The 22,774-nt window shown below is 26.6% G+C and overlaps 1 protein-coding gene across 8 annotated transcripts; it reads left to right on the top strand.

The window, feature by feature from the left end:
• The first annotated feature begins 688 nt into the window (after positions 1-688).
• Positions 689-18,865, top strand: LOC117180858 (guanylate kinase). Of its 8 annotated transcripts, none has more exons than XM_033373402.1 (7): positions 689-859; positions 1,034-1,201; positions 1,454-1,560; positions 5,562-5,829; positions 9,945-10,171; positions 10,578-10,688; positions 17,494-18,865. In XM_033373402.1, exons 3-7 carry the CDS (start codon positions 1,524-1,526, stop codon positions 17,547-17,549), a joined length of 699 nt encoding a protein of 232 aa, XP_033229293.1. In that variant the 5' UTR covers positions 689-859; positions 1,034-1,201; positions 1,454-1,523; the 3' UTR covers positions 17,550-18,865. The 8 variants fall into 8 exon arrangements, with proteins under 8 accessions (XP_033229293.1, XP_033229297.1, XP_033229296.1 ...); XM_033373406.1 differs by having other exon boundaries at positions 16,639-18,865; XM_033373405.1 differs by lacking the exon at positions 17,494-18,865 and adding an exon at positions 13,702-13,816.
• The last annotated feature ends 3,909 nt before the right edge of the window (positions 18,866-22,774 follow it).

The following is a 22,774-nucleotide window of genomic DNA, read 5'->3' as shown; positions in this document are numbered from 1 at the left end:
TTTTTCTTAAAAATGTATCTTCTTTGAATTAAAGTTTATTTATTTGGTTGAAAACTTGAACTAATATCCAGAAATATATATTATTTAATTATTGTTATTTTAAACTCAAACAATAATTTGTAAACTTTAATCATTGCAAATATTTTTATATAAAAATGTTTAATTATAGTGTATTCAATGAATAATATTGATAAAAAAAAGGTTAATTGTTTAAATGCGGGAATTATAAAATTTGGGAATTTTCTAGTTCAGATATTTTATAATTCAGAAATTTTATTATTGGGGAATTTCCAAATACGTTAATATTATAAGCTGTAGGTAGTTTCATAATTCAGGAATTTTATTATTCGGGAAATTTATTATTTAGAAATATTATTTTTCGAGATTTTTCTGTCGTCTTATGTTTTGGTGTTAATCTTTTCGTTATAATTCTTTTTTTTTTTTTTTGAAATTCATTTTTTGTTTGAAATTACGTAAGGTTGTTTTTATAGCAGAAACAAAAATCTATGACGGTAAGGGAATTTCGAAATTGGGATTTTGTATCACTCTTGAGCTTTTAAAACTGTAATAACTGGATCACATTTTAAAAACCTGTTTGAATTCATTAATTTAATTTCGAAATTGTTCCACGTGATGTGGTAGAAAGTTGATTTTACCGACGGAGTGAGAACTGCGCATGCGCATTCAGCAATAACGGAAACCTGTGGTCGTGCGGAAACCAGAAAAACCGAGAACATGTCATTTTAATTTTAACAATTTACTCCGATTTTGTCTGCTCCGGTTATTTTTTTCTCGGTACCTGCAGTGGAAATTTTTTCTATTATAGTGATTTATCTCTACTCGTATTTAAAACACAAAGGTAAGCTGACATATTATTTCATTGTTATTCGCAATGCGATTATCGCGTTGGAAAAATAGTTCCCCGCCGAAATGATTCCATCATGTGCAGATTCAATCGTGATTTCAAAATTAACAGTTCTTCCAAGAAAGTAATTAATATTATATTTTTAATATATATTCAAATACTGAATAGCATTCGATTAAATATAAGTGCACCACACGAGATGACTATGTGATTGAGAGGTTAACTTAATTGTGCGTGACACGGGCTGTTTGCACGTTTTCCGACACGTTTGCGCCGAGAAATCAATATTTCGAAGACCTTGATCTCCCTTTTATATTCTCCGATAGATGTTACAGCGTATGTACTAGTAATAATCTATTTACAAAACTTTTTACGGTTGAATGGTGAAAGTGAAATTTAGAATGCCCATTGACTAGTTGAATAATAATTGACAAATTGATGGTTTTTTTTTTCAAACTATTTTGACTGATAGACTATATTTTCTGTATAATTTTTTTAATCTGTTAACCATTACTTCACTAAATTTATGTTAAAAGTAATAATTAATCACTTGTCTTTGAAATTACTTAAGTCTCCTTTAATTTTTAGTCTTATCCGATGAACAGTTTATATCTGGCATTTAGAAGATTTCACAATATTAACGAAGATCCTTTAAGGGATGGTGTTTTCTATGTCGTTTAGAAAGTCTACGATAAGTATGGAAGAGTTATTTGTGATTTTATTTACAAGTCAAGAAAAGCGCATGATTTCTAAGTGCGTAACTGCAAACTTGTGTTAGAGTTGTGCAATAAAAATAGATACGTTCACGCAAAAAACGATAACAAAAACACTTGTGTTCATAAACGGAGCCACGGAACTGAGAATTTTAATAATTCGAAATATTCACTGACTGTTAAATTTCAGATACCTAACGCCTATTCTAATTTCAAATAAGATCCGATTTTTCAAAGTCAGTATGGTAAATTATAGTATTGCACGGCTCTAATAAAAAATGTGTGAAGAAGTTGTTTTTATCCTCTTGCATCTACAAAAGCTTTCACCGTATTGACTTTCCTCTAAAATCTTTTATCAATTTATGAATTTATAAATAAATGCATCCTTTTAAAATGATTTAATTCAAATATTATTTCCTTTATTCAGGATGGCCGCAAAACCTAATTTTCAAAATTTTCTGATTTTCCCCTCAATAATTTCTCGTTTTTCGTGGTATTGAAATCCTGTAAAATAACCTTAAATATTAAAATTTCTTCGAAACTGCTTAAAGCTTTTGAATATTCCATGGAATTTTAAAAGATGCCCTAAAATCTTTAAAATCCTCTAGAATCACTTCAAACTATTAAAATCCATTAAAAATATTTAAAGACCAAAATTGTAATCTTGTAATACAGTTGATATAGAATCTTTTATTATTGGAATAAAACAATTTAAAATTATGACATATTAATTTATTATTCTCAGGGCTGTCACGGTTTAAATTTATTTGGAAAAAGAAAAACAACTGATGAAGTGACCATTTCTAATCCAAAAAGGAACTAATCTCCATTAGTAATGTGAATCATGTTCTTTTGAATTTAAAAGAAGTCTATGAGATTCATAAGAATTTCAGGTGAATTTTAACAAAGGTGGGATAAATTCATAAGACTTCCAAAAAATGCGAATGAGTTGGAAAAATTACATTTTTTTCAGTCAAATTAGAGTGAATGTAGACGAATTTAAGGAAAAGGGCCAGAATTAGATGAAATTCATAAAAATTCAAGGTGAATAAAAAAATACAAGATGAATTTCGAAAATCAAATGATTTGACACGATTCAAAAATTTAAAGAAATTCATTGAATTTAGTTATCTTGAAATGAGCTTAGAAAAAATCAAAAGAATTTTATGAAATGCCTAATATTTCAAAGTGTGTTAACCTTCCGGATGAATTAAAAAAAAAAACACTAAGAAAAAATTTAACTCTGTCGAATTGAGTAAATTTAAAAGAATTCAGATATTTCAAATCTTTTTAAATCCCTCAAAATCATTGCATTTTTCTTAATGTTGCTTGAAATATTTTAAAATAACAAAAAAATGTCAAAACCTTTGAAATTTGTTTAAACATTGAAAAGCTCTTAAATATTTCTTGGGGTTTTTAAAAATACCCTAAAATCTTAAAAATCTGCTGAATTCTCTTTAAATTATTAAAATCCATTATAAATTCTATGAAATCTTTTAAAATGCCCTCAAGTGTTTTAAATTCCTTTAAATCCCTTCAGATTATAGAAATCAATCAAAAATTACCTTGGAATATTTCAAAATTTCCAAAAACACTTCAAATCTTTTGAAAATTTGTGAAATGTCTTTCATCTTTTTATATCTCTTAAAAACGCCTTGGAATCTTTTAAAACATCCTAAGATATTTCAAATCCTTAAAAATCTTTATTAATCCCTTGCAATTTTTTAAAGCGCATGAAAATTCCTTGGATTTTTTCGTAATCCCCAAAATCCTTCGAAATCCCTTCAAATGATTGAAATCTGTTAAAATTGTGTTTTAAAATATCCTATACTATTTAAAATCCATTGAAAAGTGTTCACAACTTTTTAAAGCTCTCGAAAATTCCTTGGAATTTTTATTAATCCCCTGAAATCCTTAAAAATTTCTTTGAATTTTTCAAAATACCCTAATTTATTTTAAATCCTTGTCTTTTTCCTTTTCCTAATTTATTTCAAATCCTACAAATTCCTTGGAATTTTTAAAACTACTCTAAAATCTTTAAAATCACCTGGAATTTCTTGAAATTATTGAAATACATTTTTAAATTCCTTAAAATCTTTTTAAATACCCTAAAATGTTTCACATCCTCTGACATCTCCTCAAATGATTAAAATCAATATTAATTTCTGAGATTTTTTTAAATACCCTAAAATATTTAAAACTCTTTGAAATGCTATTAAATTATTGAAATAAATTGAGCGTGCATTGTAATCTTTTAAAATACTCTTAAATCCTTTAATATCTTTAGAAATCCAACAAAATATTTTAAAGCTCTTGAAAATTCCTTTGAATTTGTTTCAAATGTACTAAAATATTTGAAATCCTTTGAAATCCTATTAAATTATTTAAGTAATTTTAAGATGCCTTGTTATCTTTTAAAATATTCTAAAATCCTTCATAATCTTTAGAAATGTCTGGAAAATTTGTAAAGCTCTTGAAAATTGATTTGAATTTTTTTAAATGCCTTAAAAAAATTCAAATCCCTTGAAATTTTTTTTAAAATACCCCATGTGGCGTCAAAATCGGAGTTTAATATTTAATTTTCACATGCTACTACTCGCTTTCTTCACTTCCACGGAAAATCCTCAAGTTAGGCAGGTAGATCATTCCGTTTCGGGGCTACAGGCTTTAGGTCCTTTGTTTGCTCTTCTGCCAGGGACGCTGCGACGACGTGGCAGCTGCACGTCCTTCAAGAAGACAGTACGCATTTTGACCGTAAACACCCGTGAACCGTGTTACATTCCAGTATTTCCAATTTACTTATTTCTTATCTACCTAAAATATTAGCAAATTCTTTAAAATATTTTGAAATCATATGAAATTTCTTTAAACTCTTGAATATTCCTTTCAATGTTTAAAAAACCATTTAAAATTTCCTAAAATATTTCAAACCCCTTCAAAACCTTAAATAATTTCAAAAGAATTGAAGAAACTTCAGAAATAGGTGTAGCCAGCCCTGAATTAAATAGTGCTTATTGTGTGGGTTTAATTTATTTAAAGAAACATGATAAAAGTGATCTTTTTATTCAAAGCGTGACTATAGTGACTTTATCTTAAAAAAGTGATATAAGAAATAAATTTACTGTGACAGTTCGATTATTTTTCACAGTTACTACTTAAAATAATTCTTACAGAAATTCGGTGACTTTTATCATTTTTTTATCAAAATCCCTGGCTTCCCTGATTTCCAGATTTTTTCTGGCCTGCGGCCACCCTGTCCATTAAAAATTATTTCTTTCTATGCACAGCATATAGATAAAAGTTATATAATTGACACAATTTCTAGATAAGATTTTCCCCAAAATTTAGTCTCTAACATGTTACAATTATTAACTAAATTTGTAACCTTATTTAAAAATTGGAACTATATTACGCCATATTCTTTTTTAAAATTGTTATAAAATTTACAAATTTCTAACTTAATAGCGCATATTTTATATTGAGAACTTAACTACAATTTGAAAGATAACAATTATTTTCAGAAATATGTTTAATCTTAAAAGTAACCAACGGAATATTGCTCGAAAGTCAATAATATGAGAATAACTCATTTAATTTGAGGTATCCAATACAATATAATGTAAACTATCATTTTGTTAAATTAAAAAACAAAATTCATTATAAATAGTTCATTTATAAATATTTGGTTAACATATTGTACTATAACTCTGAGAAAAAATGAATTTTTTTAATCTCATATTACGCCATACAATTTTCCACATCAGTTAAACTACATTCAAGATAATATTAAAAAAAGCGCAATTAACAGCATTTTTAATATTTATCAACTTTTTAATAGAGAGATTTAAAAATATCAAAGATATTTTTGGTAAGATGGTTAAACTTTAAGCCTCATTTTCTCACATTGAATGGCATTGCATAGTATAATTACTATAACTTACGGGCGACGAAATAATAATGGAAAGAATATGCTAATTTTGCAGGTGCTTTTAATATGGTCCAAAAAGGCTTTCGGCCGCTGGTGTTGTGCGGCCCCTCTGGTACGGGGAAAAGTACTTTGATAAAGAAACTTTTTGACGAACTTCCTGATTCCTTCGGGTTTTCGATTAGTCATACCACAAGAAAACCTAGAGCAGGTGAACAAAATGGCAAGGAGTATTACTTTACTGATAAAGAAGAAATGCAGAGTCAAATCGATCGCGGACAGTTTCTCGAAAGTGCAACGTACAGTGGTAACATGTACGGAACAAGGTAATTTTAATAACTGCATTTATAATATTTATATATATATATATATATGTATATATTTATTTATTTAATTTTTATAACCGGAAATTTTATAAATTTTTAGAAAAAAATCTGTCCAAGTTTGATTTTAACAGTTTAAAAAAAATTAGTTCAATTTTTATATGTTTCATTTATGATATCACTAAGTTCAAAATGCGCAATTCGACAATCTTTCATATAAAAAATGCCGCTTTAAAGAATTAAAAAATTAAAAATTAGAAGCGTTTGAAATCCACAATTTTGGATCAAAAATATTTTTGGTTGATCAACTGTGAATATATAAATTATAATTATTTTTGAAATCGAACTGTACATTAAGGATTAAAAAGTGAATAATAATAAAATTTAATGTATAAGACGATTCGGAATCAGTTCAAAATTTAGGAATTTCCAGATTTTAACGTTAAAAATTAAACTGTTTCAATTGGAAAGACATAGTAGTTAAACAACTGAAACTTTATAAACTATTTTCAATTTTAAAATAACTACAAAATAATATACTCATAATTTATATATATATATTTTAACAATGAATTTATTATTATTAATTATTATATTTGAATTTATTAAATTTTAGGAATTATTTCAGTCTAAAACTTTTGATTTTTTAAATACCAGAAAGACCAATTGCTTTAATATTTAGAAACATTTGCCTGTTCATTTTAAATCAATTATTAGAGAACAAATGTTTAAAAACGAACAAAACAACTTTGAACCTTACAATTTCAATTGTGATGTACAATTTTGATGTATAAATCAATCTTAAACACCTATTATTCTTAGAAAAAATTCGAGTAAGCTGAAAAAATATTCAGAATTTCTGAAAAAATTGCCTAATTTAGTACAAAATATAAATGTTTGCAGATTTCTAAAAAGAAAAATAGAAGCTTTTTAAGAATTTTGAAAAGAATAAAAAAAATTTTCTTAAGTTTTCTAGGGAAATTCAAAATGATTTTTTGAATTAAAAAATTAATTTTTAGAGAATATTTTAAAATATTTAAAAACATTTCCCAAATTTGAAAAAATTTAAAACAACATTTAGATTTTTCCAGATTTCGAAATAAATAAAGCTTTGTTTTTATTACTTCAAATTGAAAATTTTTTACCTAGAGTTCGAATTTTTTAAATTCATTGACCGTGAAAAATGTTTGTTAATCGGGAATTTGTTTCTTTGATCAAAACTGCCACCCTGTTTTTCTTTTCGAAAGGTTTGAAAACATTTTAGAAAATTTGAACAGATCTCATTAGGATTTCCAATAATTCAATGATTTTCAACGAATAACAAATTTCACAGACAAATATTTAAGAATAATTTCACAACTATTTAAAAAGATTTGACAAAGATTTTTGAAAAAATCCAAAGATTTCGAACATTTCATAAATATTTCAAGAATCTTAAAGATTGTAAAAAGGTTATAGTAAAACAGGTTAAAAATATTTTTATGATTTCAAATGAATTCAAAAGATTTCATAAAGATTACAAAGATTTCACCAAAATGTATAAAAATATAAGAATTCCAAAAATATAAAGAAGGATTTCAAAGATTGCAAAACATTTTAAAGGTTTTAAACAATTGGAAATATTTCAGAGATATTAAACTAATTTAAAGGTTTCAATACATTTTAAAAGATTTCAATGATATCAGACGAACGCAAAAGATTTCATAAACAAAGATTAGAGAAATCTTTCACAAATATTTCAAAGATTTCATAAAAATTTCAAACATTTCAAAATTTGTTCACAAGGATTTCAGGGAATTAGAAGACGACTTATGTTAGAAAAAAATATGAATTTGTTTATTTATGGTTCTGCTTTCTTTACAAATTATTATATAATAACAAATGTTTTTATTATATGTATAGCAAATGGTTATTTCCTTTTTTGATGTAAAAAAAAGAAACCTGGAAAAACTTGACTTCGTTACCTGGAAACCTTTTAAAAAGCCTTAAATTTCGTTCCTAAGAATCGGTGGACACCCTAAAAAAGAAAGCATATAATTTTCCAAGTGTTTAAAATAATTAAGATTTGATTTAAAGTCCACTGTTTTCTAAAATATTCGACTTTTTAGCCTAAAAAATGTACTCCTTTGTTGAAAATTCATTTTTCATGGTAGAACAGTCAAGTTTCTTGGTTGAAAGTGAACTTTTTTTATTAAAATTCAACCGTCTTCTAAAAAATTTACCGTTTTGTCTTGAAAATTCAAATATCGGATTCAATTTCAATCTCCATTATTTGAAAATTCAACTGTTTGGTTAGACATGCAACTATTTTGTTAAAAATCTAATTATTTTTTGAAAATTTAACTACATCCAGGGTGGCTGCTGGAGCGGGAAACCGGGAATTTTTTGAAACTGGGAAATGACAGTGAATTTTTTTTATCGGGAATTTTACAAATTTGTAGAAGAAAATCTGTTCACGTTGGATTTTAACAGTTTTTAAATAATTAGTGGAATTGTTATGGTTTTCAATTATGCTATTATTTAGCTTACAATGCGTAATTCGAAATTTTTTTACTTTAAAAATTTTCCATTAAGAATTTTTATTTATAAGCTTACATTTTTAATTTAAATAATTTTTAAATGCTTTCTGAAAGATTTGAACAAATAAAAAATAAAAGCCTTTGATGTTGAACATTTTGGATAAAAAAAAAGGTTTATTTGATAAATAAAGCATTTTTTAAAATTTATTTGTACTTTAATTAATAAAAAGTGAACAAAAACGATTTGACAAAACGATTTTAAACCAGTTGAAAATTTAAGAATTTTCAGCTTTTAAAGTTAAAACTTAAACTATTTCAATATGAAAACTCTTAGGCATTAAACAAATGTGAACGTGTTACTGAAAGTTTATAAACTATTTTCAACTTAAAAATAACTTCATAATGATATATTCTTAATTAAAGGATTTTATTAAATTTATAATATTGTTTCAGTCTAAAATATTAAATTTTTAACCCATTCCATTTGCAATTTTTAATAATAAAAAAAGATTAATTATTGAATATTTAGCAGTATTTTAATTTTTATTTAAGACAAGTAAATTGCAACCAAATAATTAAAAGTAAAGAATCTTTAACTGAATTGTTTGACATAGAAAGCCTGGAATCGTTAAAATTTCAAAGAGTCTTTAAACTTTCAACGTTGCAGTGTTAATTGTTGTATTTGAAAATGCTTAATTTGTAAATGAAATTTTAAAATTTTGATGTATAATTTACAAATGAACATTTGTAGAAGAATTTTGAGTAATTTTAAGAGATATTTAGGAGTTTTAAAAAGATTAAAAATTCTGATGAAAATTTTAGAAAGTTTTATTAAAATCTTAGAGAATCTTTTTTAAAAATTTCTTTAAATCTTTGAAAAACTTTTTAAATATTCTCTTAAAATTGTTTAAAATCTGCGAAAATTTCCATTTTATTTTATATTAGGCTATCATTTCAAGTTTTACATTAAGTTTAAATATTTTCAAAACTTCTACATATCTCTTAAAATTACTCAAATTTCACCTACAAATAATAAATGTTCAATGGTTATTTATACATCCCAATTGTAAAGAAATTTTCTAAAATTTGTAGGATTTTCTGAAAATTGTAGAAAAAATTCAATTCAAATGTAGAAATTCAAATGTGGAAATTCAAATGTAGAAATGTAGAGATTCAAATGTAGAAAAAATTTAAAATTTAAAACCAATTTAAAACAACTTCTAGATCTTAAAATTCCTTAAAATTATATAATTTTGAAAATTGTAAAGTTCATTGATTGATTTTTTGATTTAGAGCATTCAAAATGATAACGTGGATTTATATTTTTTTATATTGAAAAATGTTAGTACCTTCAATTTGATACGAGTAAACCGTAAATTATTGAGCATTTGAATACAAAATTTTTTAATTAAAAACTTTTAAATGAAAATTTTAAAAATTCAAAATTTAACAGTTCCACGTTCCATTTTTTAAATTTCATTGACCGTGAAAAATGTTTGCGAACCGGGAAAAAACCGGTAAATTACCGAAAATTGATTTAGTCGATTAAAACGGCCACCCTGTGCATCTAAAAACTGAAATTGCACTTTTTTTTACCAGTAAACGAGCCGTTGAGGATGTGCAGCGTGCCGGAAAAGTATGTGTGCTAGATATTGACGTACAAGGTGTGAAACAAATTAAGAAAACAATTACTCTGGATCCGTTATACGTATTTGTGAAACCGCCATCCATATCTGAATTGGAAAAGCGATTACGAGAACGTAATACTGAAACTGAGGAATCTCTACAACTCAGGTTAAAGGCAGCACAAGAGGAAATCGAATATGGTAAGAAAAGATACTTCCAATCAATTTTAATTTACAACTTACGATTCATTTGATTTTCCTCTATGTGTTTTCTTAAAAGTTTAATGCTAGTGGCATTAAACTTTTAAGAAAACTCATAGAGGAAAATCAAATGAATCGTAAGTTGTAAATTAAAATTGATTGGAAGTATCTTACTTTTTACGTAATTGAAACTTTTTTTTCTGCATCTCTATAATAATAAGAGTATTAATATCCATGCCTCATATTTATTTTCCGGGTAAAAAACTCCGCATTTACCATTCCTTTACACTTTCCACGTCCTGGTTTTAATGGCTCATCCAATTTTCCAGTTAAGTAATTCGCAGTAATTAGTTATACTTTATACAGCCTGTGGACATTTTTTAGACAGTACTTTCATTTTTAACAGGTGAACAACCTGGGAATTTTCATTTAGTAATCGAGAACGACAATGTTGAGAAGGCCTACAAAAAGCTTCGGGACTTTGTTGTCTCTGAAATCGAACGACAGAAAGGTTTAGGTATGATGAATAAATCGAATTTAATACCTTATTTTTGATTGAAGAATATTTTACCTACTTTTGGAAGGTGGCCACTAGACCTGGAATAAATATATTTTCGACCAGAAAATTTGAAAAGTTTTAGCATTACAATTCTGCTATTTATAAAAAAATTAGTCTGTATCTGCCTTGAAAAACCCATGTAAAATTTTGAGGATAATTTAATGAAAGTTTGAAAAACCAAAATAATATTAATGATTTTTCATTCGATTGTACTAAAATGAATATTAAAAGTGTTTTGATATTTTATAACTCTCAGTTTTGTTCAATCACGAAAGGACCAATGAAAAACACTAATTTTTCATTCATGTCGATAAGGACAATAATTACTTGGAACAAGACATCTTGCGAGAAATATCTGTAGTCATTAATTTGGAAAGGTGTGGCCGCTGAACCGGAAAATTTCAGTGAATTTATTTTGTTACCGAGAATTTAACAAATAGCAGTCATCACAGAGTGTCACCTATTCACCTTTTGTCACCTATTTTGAATTTTTTTACCTTTTGTCATCTATTTTAGGAATTTGTCACCTTTTTCTCCTATTTTGGGGTTTCTCATCTTTTGTCACCTTTTTTCAGTTGAAAAAGTATAATTTTATTTAAAATTTCAACTTGCACACCAAATACAGTTTTTATTACACTTTTCTAATCGACGAATCTTGAACCAAATGATCGAATTTTTAAACAAAAAAGATTAAACTTCAACCAGGAAGAGTTAGATTTTCAAACATAATCTTACATTTTTAATTTGAAAATATGAATATTTTACAAGCCAGTTTAATTTTGAAGCAAGGAAGACGAGTTTTCAAATAAAAAATACGACTTCTAACATATCAGGATTTTTACACCATAAGAATTGGTTTTCTATCCAAAAATACAAGTATTTAATAAATTATTTGAAATTTTGATAAAAGAAGATTAGTTTTTAAGAAAATAGTTGAATTTAGATTAATTATAAAATAAAAATATATATTTTTTTTCAAATAAATATAATTAGCTTTCAATCAAAAAGGATCAATTTTTAACCAAAAAGGCGACTTTTTAAACAAAACAGTTAAATTTTCAACCAAATAGTAGAATCTTTAACCAAGAGATGAATTTTTATCTAAAAGGTGATATTTTTGTTAGCAAATCGTTGAATTTTCCACCCAAAAAGACGATTTTTAAAGTAAAAGAGAATTTTCAATTCAAAAAGTATCAATATTCGACAAAAAATAGGACTTTGTAACAAAATAGTTGAATTCAGATTAATTCTGAAAAATAAATATAATACTTTTGCTTTGTTTTGTTTTTGATAAAAAGAACGAACCATCAATCGAAATAGATTTTTTGAACCAAGAGGTTAATTTTAAACAAAAAAAAAAGGTGACTTTTTAAGAACCTAGTTCAATTTTCAATAAAATAAATAAACTTTAAAACAATTTGTAGAATTTTTAACTTAACACCAAAAATATAATAGTAGACTTTTCAATAAAAAATATTAACTTTCAAATATAAAAGGTGAATTTTCATCAATTAAATATATATTTCTACCAAAAGATAAATTTTCAACAAAAAATATGAATTTTCTACACAAGTATACATTTTCGACAAAAAACGATGACTTTTTCAAAAAAATCGTTGAATTTTCACAAAAAATATGTTTTTTAGGTAAAAGAGATAATGTATTAAACAAAAATACAACAATACGATTTTTAAATAAAACGAATTAATTTCCAATCAAAAAAGATTAATTTTCATCCAAAAAATATGAATTTTCAATAATAAAAATGAATTTTCTGCCAAACAATATAATTTTTTGTCCAAAACGATTACTTTTAAAAAAAAGACTTTAATTTTCAATAAAATAGTTAAATCTTTAACTAAATGGTAGAATTTATAACCAAAAAGTAGAATTTTGAACCAAAAAAATTATTCATTAAAAATTCCACTCCTTGGTTGAAAGTTGAACGAATTTTTTTTAATTTTATTTTTTTTCGTTGAAGAATCATAATTTTAGTTGAAAGTTCGTTTTTTTTTTTGGCTAAAAAATTTAAAATTCGTTTTATTGTTTACAAGTTTTTTTAAACTAAAAATTCAAATATTTTGTTTAAAAAGTCAACCGATTAACTGTAAATTAACTTTTTTGTTGTTATTTCATGTTTTTGTTTTTAAAATTAAATTGTTTGATAGAGAATTAGGCTTCGTGGCTTGAAAATTCAACAAATTGGTATAAAATTAAACTGTTTTGTAGAAAATTCGTTTTTGTTTTTATTCCTAATTCATTCTCAATGAAAATTTATCTTCTCCATTTTTGGTTAAAAATTCAACATTTTGGTTAAAAAATTATGTTTTTTTTTGTTGAAAATTCGTCTTTTTTTGGGAAGAAAATTAACTTTTTTTGTGTCAAAATCTAGACATGTTGAAAATATATACTATTTGGTTAAATCTAATTGTTTTTTATTTTTTAATAAAGTTTTGCAGTCTAGATATCAACTATAAAATTTTGTGATAAATATTAATCTTTTTTGTTGAAAACTCAACAATTTGCTTAACATTATTTTTCATTCTTGACTGAAAATTTTTTCTCGGTAAACAAATTCACTTTTTGGTAGAAATTTCATCTCCTTTTAGTTAAAAATGCAACTTCTTAGTTGAAGATTTATCTATTTTGGTTGACGATTAAACTACTTTGTTGAAAATTAAAAAATTTGGTATAAAATTCAACTTTTTTTGTAGAAAATTCGTTTTGATCGTTGTTTTAATTGAAAATTAATTTTTCTCAGTAGAAATTCATCTGCTTAATTTTTTGGTTAAAAATTGAACTTTTATGGTTTAAAAGTGCAGAATATTCAACTTTTGGTTTGAAAAATCAACAATTTGGTAACGGATTTAACTATGTTGTAAACAATTAATAAGTTTTGTAAAAAAATAGTTTTTATTTTTGTTTAATTGAAAATTAGTTCTCAGTGGAAATGTAAATACTCCATTTTCAGGTTGGCCGTTTTAATCAAAGAAAAAAACTTCTGGGCATCTGTCGGTTTACAGGAAATCACAGCTTGTTTGTCTTATTTAACATTTGTTTGTCACCCATTTCTCACCTATTTTAGAAAAAAATGTCACCTATTCACCTTTTTTGACGACAATAGGTACTGTGATGACTGAAATAGTGTAATTTAAATAAGTTCCACCTCAACTACTTTCTTTAATGTTTAAGTTCAATTGTTAACTTTTTCAATGATGAAATCCTTTAGTTTACAATGCGTAAGGTAAAGAACCCAGTTAGTGACACTGTTAGTTTTCAAGAATACAAGATTTAACTTTTCACGGTTGGAGACGCTTCAATCACGAGTTTTTTTGTAAGTATAAGTGAAGTAGTTGTTTTTTGATACTAAAAGCATGATGGCAGCAATGTCTGCATTGCTTATTAATAATTATTGATGCTTTGTGTGCTTCATACGAGTGGAAGCGTTTCGCAGTGGGGTAAAGTGTTATTTTTTGTGTCAAAATTCATTATCTTTTGACATAAATAACATAAAGAGATCAATTCTATTGACAGTTTCAACAATTTTTAGATTTTTTTTAAATATTTAGAATCTTGATATTATGGAATTTTAATTAGTTTATGTCTGTAATATTAGAAAATAAAATTCCAGAGACTTGAACGGTTACTTAGCGGGCCTGCATTTTATTTAAACGGGTTGACAAATTTTTTATTCATATTCGTGGAATTTCAAATAATTTTAACATATTTTGATGGATTTTTACGATTTTCCAAGATTGTAAAGGATTTTAATGAATTTCTATAGAGTTTTCAACAAGAAATTAAATTTTATTTTGAAAGATATGAATAATTTCAAGGGATCAGAAGGACATATAAAAATTTCAAATTATTTGAAAGATTTTAAGTTATTCTCGAAGATTCCAAAGTATTTTAAGAGTTTTCTTTTCAAAAATTTGTAGAACTCTTAATTTTTACAAATTCTTTCTTATTGATTTTTAAATAGTTTGTCTTTAATATAATTTTAGTATTATAATTTATTTGCAAAGTATCAATAAATTACAGTAAGGATGAAATAAAAAATCTTGGACGGGAACATTTCAATTATCCTTATAAGTATCACGATTAGCTTATTAATGAAAGAATTTTTAGAAGAGGAAATATTCTTGATTATGAGAACGTCTTAAAACATAAAAATTGTTTTTAACAAATTTGATGTTTTCTCGCTATTTTTTATATTAATTTATCAATCATAAAAATATTTAACATCATTTAAAAACTGCACAATTTTTTTTATAAAAAGATTGTTTCTTTTTTTCTAAATATAAAAATACGTGTTTGATCTTTCCCCCATTTTTCTTTTTTGCATGAAAAAATGAGACTATTTCCCCTTTTTTGGGCTCTTTTTGCGCTGTGAACCTTGTTATTTGTAATTAAACCTGTCAGTTACTTTCTCGTTATTATTTTACTATTTTTGGAAATCTCAGGAGTAGTAATTTTCTGAGTGATCATACTGCAGGGTGTCTACTCTACCTGGAAAATCTGGAATTGTTAGGGAATTTTAAATACCGGGAAAAAATTAATTTCTTTAACTGAAAATTCAAATATATATTTTTTTGTGTGGAAAATTGAGCGGTTTTAGTTGAAAAAACAAGTATCTGTTTGAAAATTCATGTATTTTGTCAAGTTTCGTTTCGTTTAATTGAGAATTCCTCTCCTTGATTGAAAAATGAACTTTTTTCTTGAAATTCATTTTTTCTTTAGCTGTCAATTTTTGTACTGAAAATTTAACAATTATAGTTGCAACTTTAACTATTTTGTTGAAACATTGTTTGTTTTCTTCTCATTGAAAAGTATTTTTTTCAACTAAAAATTTTAATATTCAATTGTTGGTTATATAATTATCTTTTTGAATTGAAAATTCGACTTTTGGTAGAAAATAATCTTCTGGGTTGAAAATTCATCTTTTTGTTTAAGACTCAATGATTTTAGTTGACTCATTATTTTAATTAATAATTCATCTTTTCGTTTTCAAGCTCAACTATTCCAGTTGAAGATTTATCATTTTAGTTGACAATTCATCACTTTTGAAAATTTTGTAAAAATTAGTTTTATTTCTGTTGAAAGTTATTTTTTTACCCGAAAATGCAACTACTTCAATGGAAATTCACATAATCTTAGTTTAAAATTCATCTCTTTGGGAAAAAAATAGTTGTTCTAACTGAAAATTGTCCTTTTTAGATGAAAACTGATGTATTTTGTTAAAAAATGGTCTTTGTGGTACAAAATTGATCTTCTTATTTGAAAACTCTTCTTTTTGCTTGAAAATTGAAGTATTTTTGTAAAATATTCTTGATTGTAGTTGAAAATTCATCTTTTTGGTCGACAATACAACTAATTGGTTAAAAGTTAAATTAAATTTGTTTTTAGAATAAATCTGATTTTTTTTGAGTAGAAAATTAATTTTTAACTGAAAATTTAACTATTTCATTTTTGGTTGAAAACTGACGTTTTTCAATTAAAAATGCAGCTATTTGTTCAAACATTTATATTTTTTTTGCTTGAAAATTCAACTATTTGATTGAGAATTGATGTATGCTGTTGGAAAATCGTATTTTTTTTGAAAAATGTCATCTTTTTGGTTGAAAATTCAAGTATTTGAAAAGTAGGGTTGTTTGAATCATTATTTAAATTCATGGACATTAGAAATAAATTCAAGAAATGATTAATTATATTTTTCGTATATTGTTTTAAAAAATGCGAAATATTTGAATGGCTCCACACTATGAAAAATTATATCTGGAAAAAACCTGGAGTTGCCAGGCAATTTTGTTCAGGATTTAAATAGATACCTTGTAGTGATTTAACAACTAATAAATGAATTATAAAACTAATTAAAGAACTAAATAGTTGTTTTTTTAAATATTTACAGAGAATTAACCAAGTACCTGAGGATGGAATCTCTTGTAAATGGCACTAGTTAATTATTTCTAGCCTCGAATGTACCAGGACAAGTTTAGAATATTAATGAATTACTTGTTTAGTGAACAAGGCTGGAAATGTGAACGGATGAGATTGACACAAGCTGTAAATTTGCATTTAAAGTTTTCCAAAACTTTTGTTCACTTTAACTGAAGCGGGCAAAATATTGTAAATATCCTATTCAAAACTGTTGTACTTAACTATGTTCAGTACATTCGTCAGTATTTTATTTTTCTACTTTTGAAATGTTTTATTTGAAAGAGGAACTAGCGATTCTCGTTTAGTTTTTGTCACAGACAGCTGACATTTACGAGGGTTATATATTTTTCGAGATGCTGAGTTGTAAGACAAAAAGGGATCATTTTAGTGAGAATTAATTAGTTAGAAAAGTTAGGTACCCCATTAATTGTACTGAGTGTTTAATCGATCGATTAAATTTTGTTTGACATATTTGAGGGTACCTGAAGTCAACTGAATTTTTGCCAAATTTGAGAATTTAATGTACGAAATATTTATGTTTTGATATACTGGATATCCTATTTATGTGCATTTTCGGAACTGATCCTAAATGACCTTCACTTAAACCGAACATGTTCGATTTAAGCGAAGGCCATTTAGGACCAGGCAGAGAATCCACACTTAAATGGGATTTCCAGTTTATTTTTCTCGCACATGTTACCTAGATTTGAATTGATCAATTCCACATTCAGTACACTTTATCAGTATCCCAATTTTTTCGACCCACCCTATTAAATATCTCTAAAATTGTCATAAATCTGAAAAATGTCCTCGTTAAATTCCGCAGGTGCGTCAACAAAATGTCGCTTCATTCAGTTTATTTATGCTGAACAGTTGATTTAAATGAAACAGTTTGTAAATGCGAGCAGTCTCCAAGATACCGGAAACGTGATCTGAATGGTATTGGGATCTAATTTCCCATGTTTTTAATAAGGCTTTGATATTTAAGATGTTTTTACACATTTCTTGTATATCAGTCTTGCACCAAGACATGTTTTGTATTATTACAACATACAAAAGCGAATGCAATTTGCTTTTGTATTTTTCTACCTATTTATAATAAGTCAGTTATTATAATGTACGTTTATTTTTAAGTTGTTTGCAGCGCTGGATTAATTTAATATGATTCAAACTGGCAGTTTATTGTTAAATTATAAGTTACATTTATTTTTACATGTAAGTGTAGTCGAATTGCAATTTTGACCGCAGCCAAAGACGGGATAGTAACTCACTAGAAATAAATTTGACTTTTAAAACGTTACGATTAAATTTAATGTAACCTAGAGTTAGATGACTGAGACCACCCACCAATTGAAAAGTTGTGTTCCGATAGAGTTACTTGTAAATATAACAGGCATTCTTTTCTACAATCTTGCATATTTCTCGAAAAATATGAAAATGAATTGTAGGAGAGCTTTGCCTTGGATGTTCCGTCATTCGTCATACATTAATTACGTTGATGCCCAGTGTTTATATATAATCAAAAAAAAAAAAAAAATCATTCGTACTGCAATGATTTTAAATTTTAATGCTCTTTTTAGCCAAACTTATCTGTAATGCGATAACATGAGTTATCGAAATTTAGTTGATATTTTAGTCATTACTTTATTATACGTTGCTATTCACTATGTTTTTTTAAATTCTTGTCTGATTAACTATTAGATTCATAAAAAATATTAAGGAAGGGGATTTTTGATTGGAAATTTTGAGAAAATGTGTACAAATTCATGCATAATGAAAAAGCCCATCGTACGTAGTTATAATGAATTTAAATATGCATAATAATTGTTATAAAGTGGCCAAAAATATATGCGACAAAGTAGTGATTCGTAACTATAACTTAATATACTTTAAAGTTCAAATCTTTACCAGAAAATTTTACATGTGTGATTTTTAAATGTGAGCCAATTTTTTAAACTCATGTTGAGAGCTAGAGACTAGTTTTATCAATTAAACTTGAATAATATCTGACCTCTTGAATCATTAATTTCAAAAACCAAGGAAATTTGATTCCTTAATTTATAATTTAATTGTCTGTTTTACACTTCTCGATCCATATTTTTGGTCACCTCGTAGATTAAGACTAGTACAAATGTTAGCTGTGAAAAATTGTAACATACTGTTAAATCTATGACTAATAAAATTCATTTAGCGCGCAATATCTGCATTTTTACATTTTCATCAGAGAAGGTATTAGATGTGTGTACAGTTTGCCCCTGCCCCCCCCCCCCACCATCACACCCAACGCTGTTTTTGTCAAATGGCCACGTTTTGAGACCCTCTGAACCTGAAAACCAGGTTTTTAGGCATGTGCCTGTCTGTCTGTATGTGAGCACGATAAATTTTGAAAAAATCATTCTATTAGACTGACATTTTGTAAATTTTTTTAATTTCAAAAAATGAAGGTCAAGTTCGTTAGCCACCTATTTTGTATAAAAATTAAAAAAGTTAGATCATTTTCAAAATTTTTGATACAACTTTTTTTAAGATTCGAAATTTCGATATGTGGCTAAAAATTAACACTTTAAGCCAAACAATGAACGATGCGAAAATAAGTAAAAAAAGAAAGACGTTGCTTTTTGAAAGCCCAACAAGATGAGCATAACAACTTTTTTAACTTTTTTGAAAAATCGAAAATTTAAATTTTGATCGCTCAAAAAATAAGGAAAAATTACATTTTTTAAAGAAAAAAACGACAAAAGGTACGCACCCAGAATCAATATGCAAAAAAATTTTCACCCAAAAAGTATTTTCAAATTTGTTATTAATCATTTTGATATAGTTCGAGTAGATTTTTTTTCAATCTTAACAAATAAGATTGTAAAATAAAAAATTTAATTTTTGGAAAAACGAAACAAGAGAAGAAAAAAATAAAATCGCAAAAGTTATGTAACCACAAAAGATGTCAAAGTTTTGTTATAAACTTTTGTTATAAAATTATATAAAAAATATTTGAAGAACTAGTTAGCAAAACAATACAAGCTACCATAACATTTTATTTAACAAGATTTTTTGCCTAAATTATATCTACAAATTTGCTTCGAACCACTTTGTGCTAGGATGCGTATTTTAAGTTTAAATCGTAGAAAATAATATTGAAAGTAAACAAATTAATTTGATGGAAAAACGAGAGAAAAAAATTAAATGTTTGATAGGATCATTTTTTATAGACATAGTATGAAATGCTACATTTTCAGGATAGCTGAGAATAAAAATGTGTGCAAAATAAGGAGCAAATATTAAAGTAACCACGAAAAATAAAATGTGTACACTATTTTTCAATACCTGAAAAAGCAGTACCAGACAGAGGTCTATAAATAAATATAATATGCATTCAACATAATAGTGTTGAACATAATGTAGAAAAGTTCAAATTTTGGACAAAATCGAGTGCGAAACACGAGTTACGTAATGAGAATGTGTTCCGTTATACCCGAAAGAGCTTTAACAAAAGAGAATTCACAAAACCGAGCGAGAACCAACAGTCGCGCCCCCTAGCGCACTCAAACTTGCGAACTGCGCGCCCAACGATTTTATGGTTGATTTTCTATAAGTAAAAATTTCAAATGATCAAATTTTTTCAAAAGTTAGAATTTTTTTCGTATCGGGTATTTTGATTCGTAGAATATGAAACTGCCGCTGATTAACCCTCTATCGCCCACAGTGACATATATGTAACGTTTGAAAGACTTGAGTTTTTTCAAATATGACTTTGAGACGAACAGCAAGTTTTAAAGCAAAGATTTACATGAAAGTCAGGACGGTAATGAGCTAGAATTTTAGTTTTGTATACACTCCGCCATAAAAATAATATTCCTAAATATCTCAAAATTCAGAAAAAAGAAAGTTTTAAGGGCGGTAGTGGGTTAACGCAAATGAATCCAGAACGATAATGGGCTCTTCAAAATTCAGACCCAAAAATCTATGAAGTTTTTAAATTTCAACTAACATATTTTATTTATAATAAGATTTTAGGGTCTAAAATTTCTTTTAACAAAAAGAAATTCAGTTTTTTGGGGCTTATAATTTTCGCATTTAAAGGATTTAAATGATACTTCATGCTGATTATTTTAATACTTTTTTGAAAATTCATGAAGAATTTGTGACATTAATGCTATTAAGATCAGGGTGAACGTAGGTTAGGGAAAACCTAAAAATCAGGGAATTTTATTAGTCAGAGAAGGTCAAGGATTGCACTATTTTAAAATATATATAACATTACATAGGAGATTTACAATCAAATTTTTTTTCAAAAAAACTTTTTTTTTCGAGTTTCGTGTTCGAAAATAATCGACGTGTATTTTTTTATTTCAATGTGATACTCGAAAATCTTGAAATGTGATTTTCCAAAATTTAGTAATTGGGGAAAATCCTTTGCTTTCAATCACTCACTGTAAATTAAGTTTTTATTGGAAAAAATTATTCTTGTACTGAAAATACGCATTCACCCACAAGCCTTGCAAAATAGTGTAACATAACTCCTGTTGTTGCTTTTTTTTCATAACAATATAGTGCATTTTTAAATACAATTTTATTTATTTTGAACTTGGAACCTTTTTCCTCCTGTTTTTTCCCCTTAAAATTGTTGTACAAGATTCTCAAATATGCATTTCGCGCTCCCGGCGAAATCCTGCGGTTGTCCTTAGGAGAAATTCAATATATATATATATATATATATATACAGGGTGGACACGCTGGAGCTTACATACATGACGAGTTGAATGCTAGCCGAATTGCACAACAGCAGGGGGAGAAGCCATTATAAAGGGGTATTTTCATATCTCGCGCCTTAAAAGTTACATTAGGATCAGCCATTCGGCCAAGTCCGTGCATCTTCGGATCAAGTTTATGGTAGTTTCCATGGTTGCGTTCGAAACTTCAAACGGTTATGCTCAGATTCATCTATTTGCCCTAATTGCTGTCAGTAAATGTAGGCAATGTCAATTTAGAGTTTACGCATGTAATATTTCATTTAGTTTATTTGAAACATATCCTGTCTATTCACAACATACCTTTTTTATGCAGTAAAAATAAACGTTAAACACGATTCACTCTTGGCCCACTGGAAACGCAGAATATTATTACTATTTTATACTATTTGTCAATCAGCAGCCACTCTAAAATGTTATTGGCACAGAAAAAAATGACGTTTACTTCTCAGTTCACATGTCCCACTTCATTATTAATTAAACACTTTTATTATTTGTAATTACTATAGAACACATAACCTATATTGTTTTGACACTTGTATCCGTTTGAAGTTTCGAACGCAACCATGAAAACTATCATAAACTTGATCCGAAGATGCACGGACTTAACCGAATGACCGATTCAAATGAAACTTTAATGGCGCGAAATATGAAAATACTGCTGCATAATGGCTTCTCCCCTGCTGCTGTGCAATTCGGGTAGCATTCAACTCGCCATGAATGTAAGCCCCAGCGTGTCCACCCTGTATATACACACACACACACGCCAACCTTTATGACGAATGATATAAAAGTGAATAGATTTATCATTTGAGTTAAAAATTCATTTCTGGTTGAAAGTTAAACTATTTTGTTAAAAAATGATATTTTTGTAGAAATTCAAATACTTTATTAAAATTTATATTTTTGGGGAGAATGTTAATATATTTGATTGGAATTGATCTAATTTATTGAAAATTAGTTGCTTTTTTATTTAAAATTAATTTTTTTAAACTGAAAATTCAATTTTCACAGTTTTAGTTGAAAACATATATTTTTCGTTGAAAATTCGTCTTTTGGGTTGGAAAACTAATCTTTTTGGTTTTTCCTATTCTGTTGAAAATTGAGATTTTTCAGTTTGAAAATGTATATAGAAAATTGATTTCCAACAGGTCAAAATTTAATCTATTTAGGTAGAATTATATTCATTTTTTGATATAAATGCAACTGTTTCGTTGAAAATTAATCTTCTTACATTGAGGATTCGACTATTTTGTTTAAAAATCGTATTTTTTAGTGAATTCAACTATTTTTAATTTCGGATTAAATGTCGTGTATATTAGGGTGGCTCAAACATGCTTTTTTTATAGGGAAACGACC

This window comes from Belonocnema kinseyi, chromosome 9, assembly GCF_010883055.1.
Source record: "Belonocnema kinseyi isolate 2016_QV_RU_SX_M_011 chromosome 9, B_treatae_v1, whole genome shotgun sequence".
NCBI lineage: Eukaryota > Metazoa > Arthropoda > Insecta > Hymenoptera > Cynipidae > Belonocnema > Belonocnema kinseyi.
The sequence above is the reverse complement of the archived record's forward strand: the minus strand, read 5'-3'. Positions and strand labels throughout refer to the sequence as shown.

Bases quoted from the DNA above. Each gene is read 5' to 3' on its own strand.
- LOC117180858 (XM_033373403.1), top strand. From the start codon at position 1,524: ATGGTGTTTTCTATGTCGTTTAGAAAGTCTACGATAA. The intron at 1,561-5,561 runs GTATGGAAGAGT...CTAATTTTGCAG, and splicing joins GTTTAGAAAGTCTACGATAA to GTGCTTTTAATATGGTCCAA. The intron at 10,689-17,493 runs GTATGATGAATA...TAAATTCCGCAG, and splicing joins CGAACGACAGAAAGGTTTAG to GTGCGTCAACAAAATGTCGC.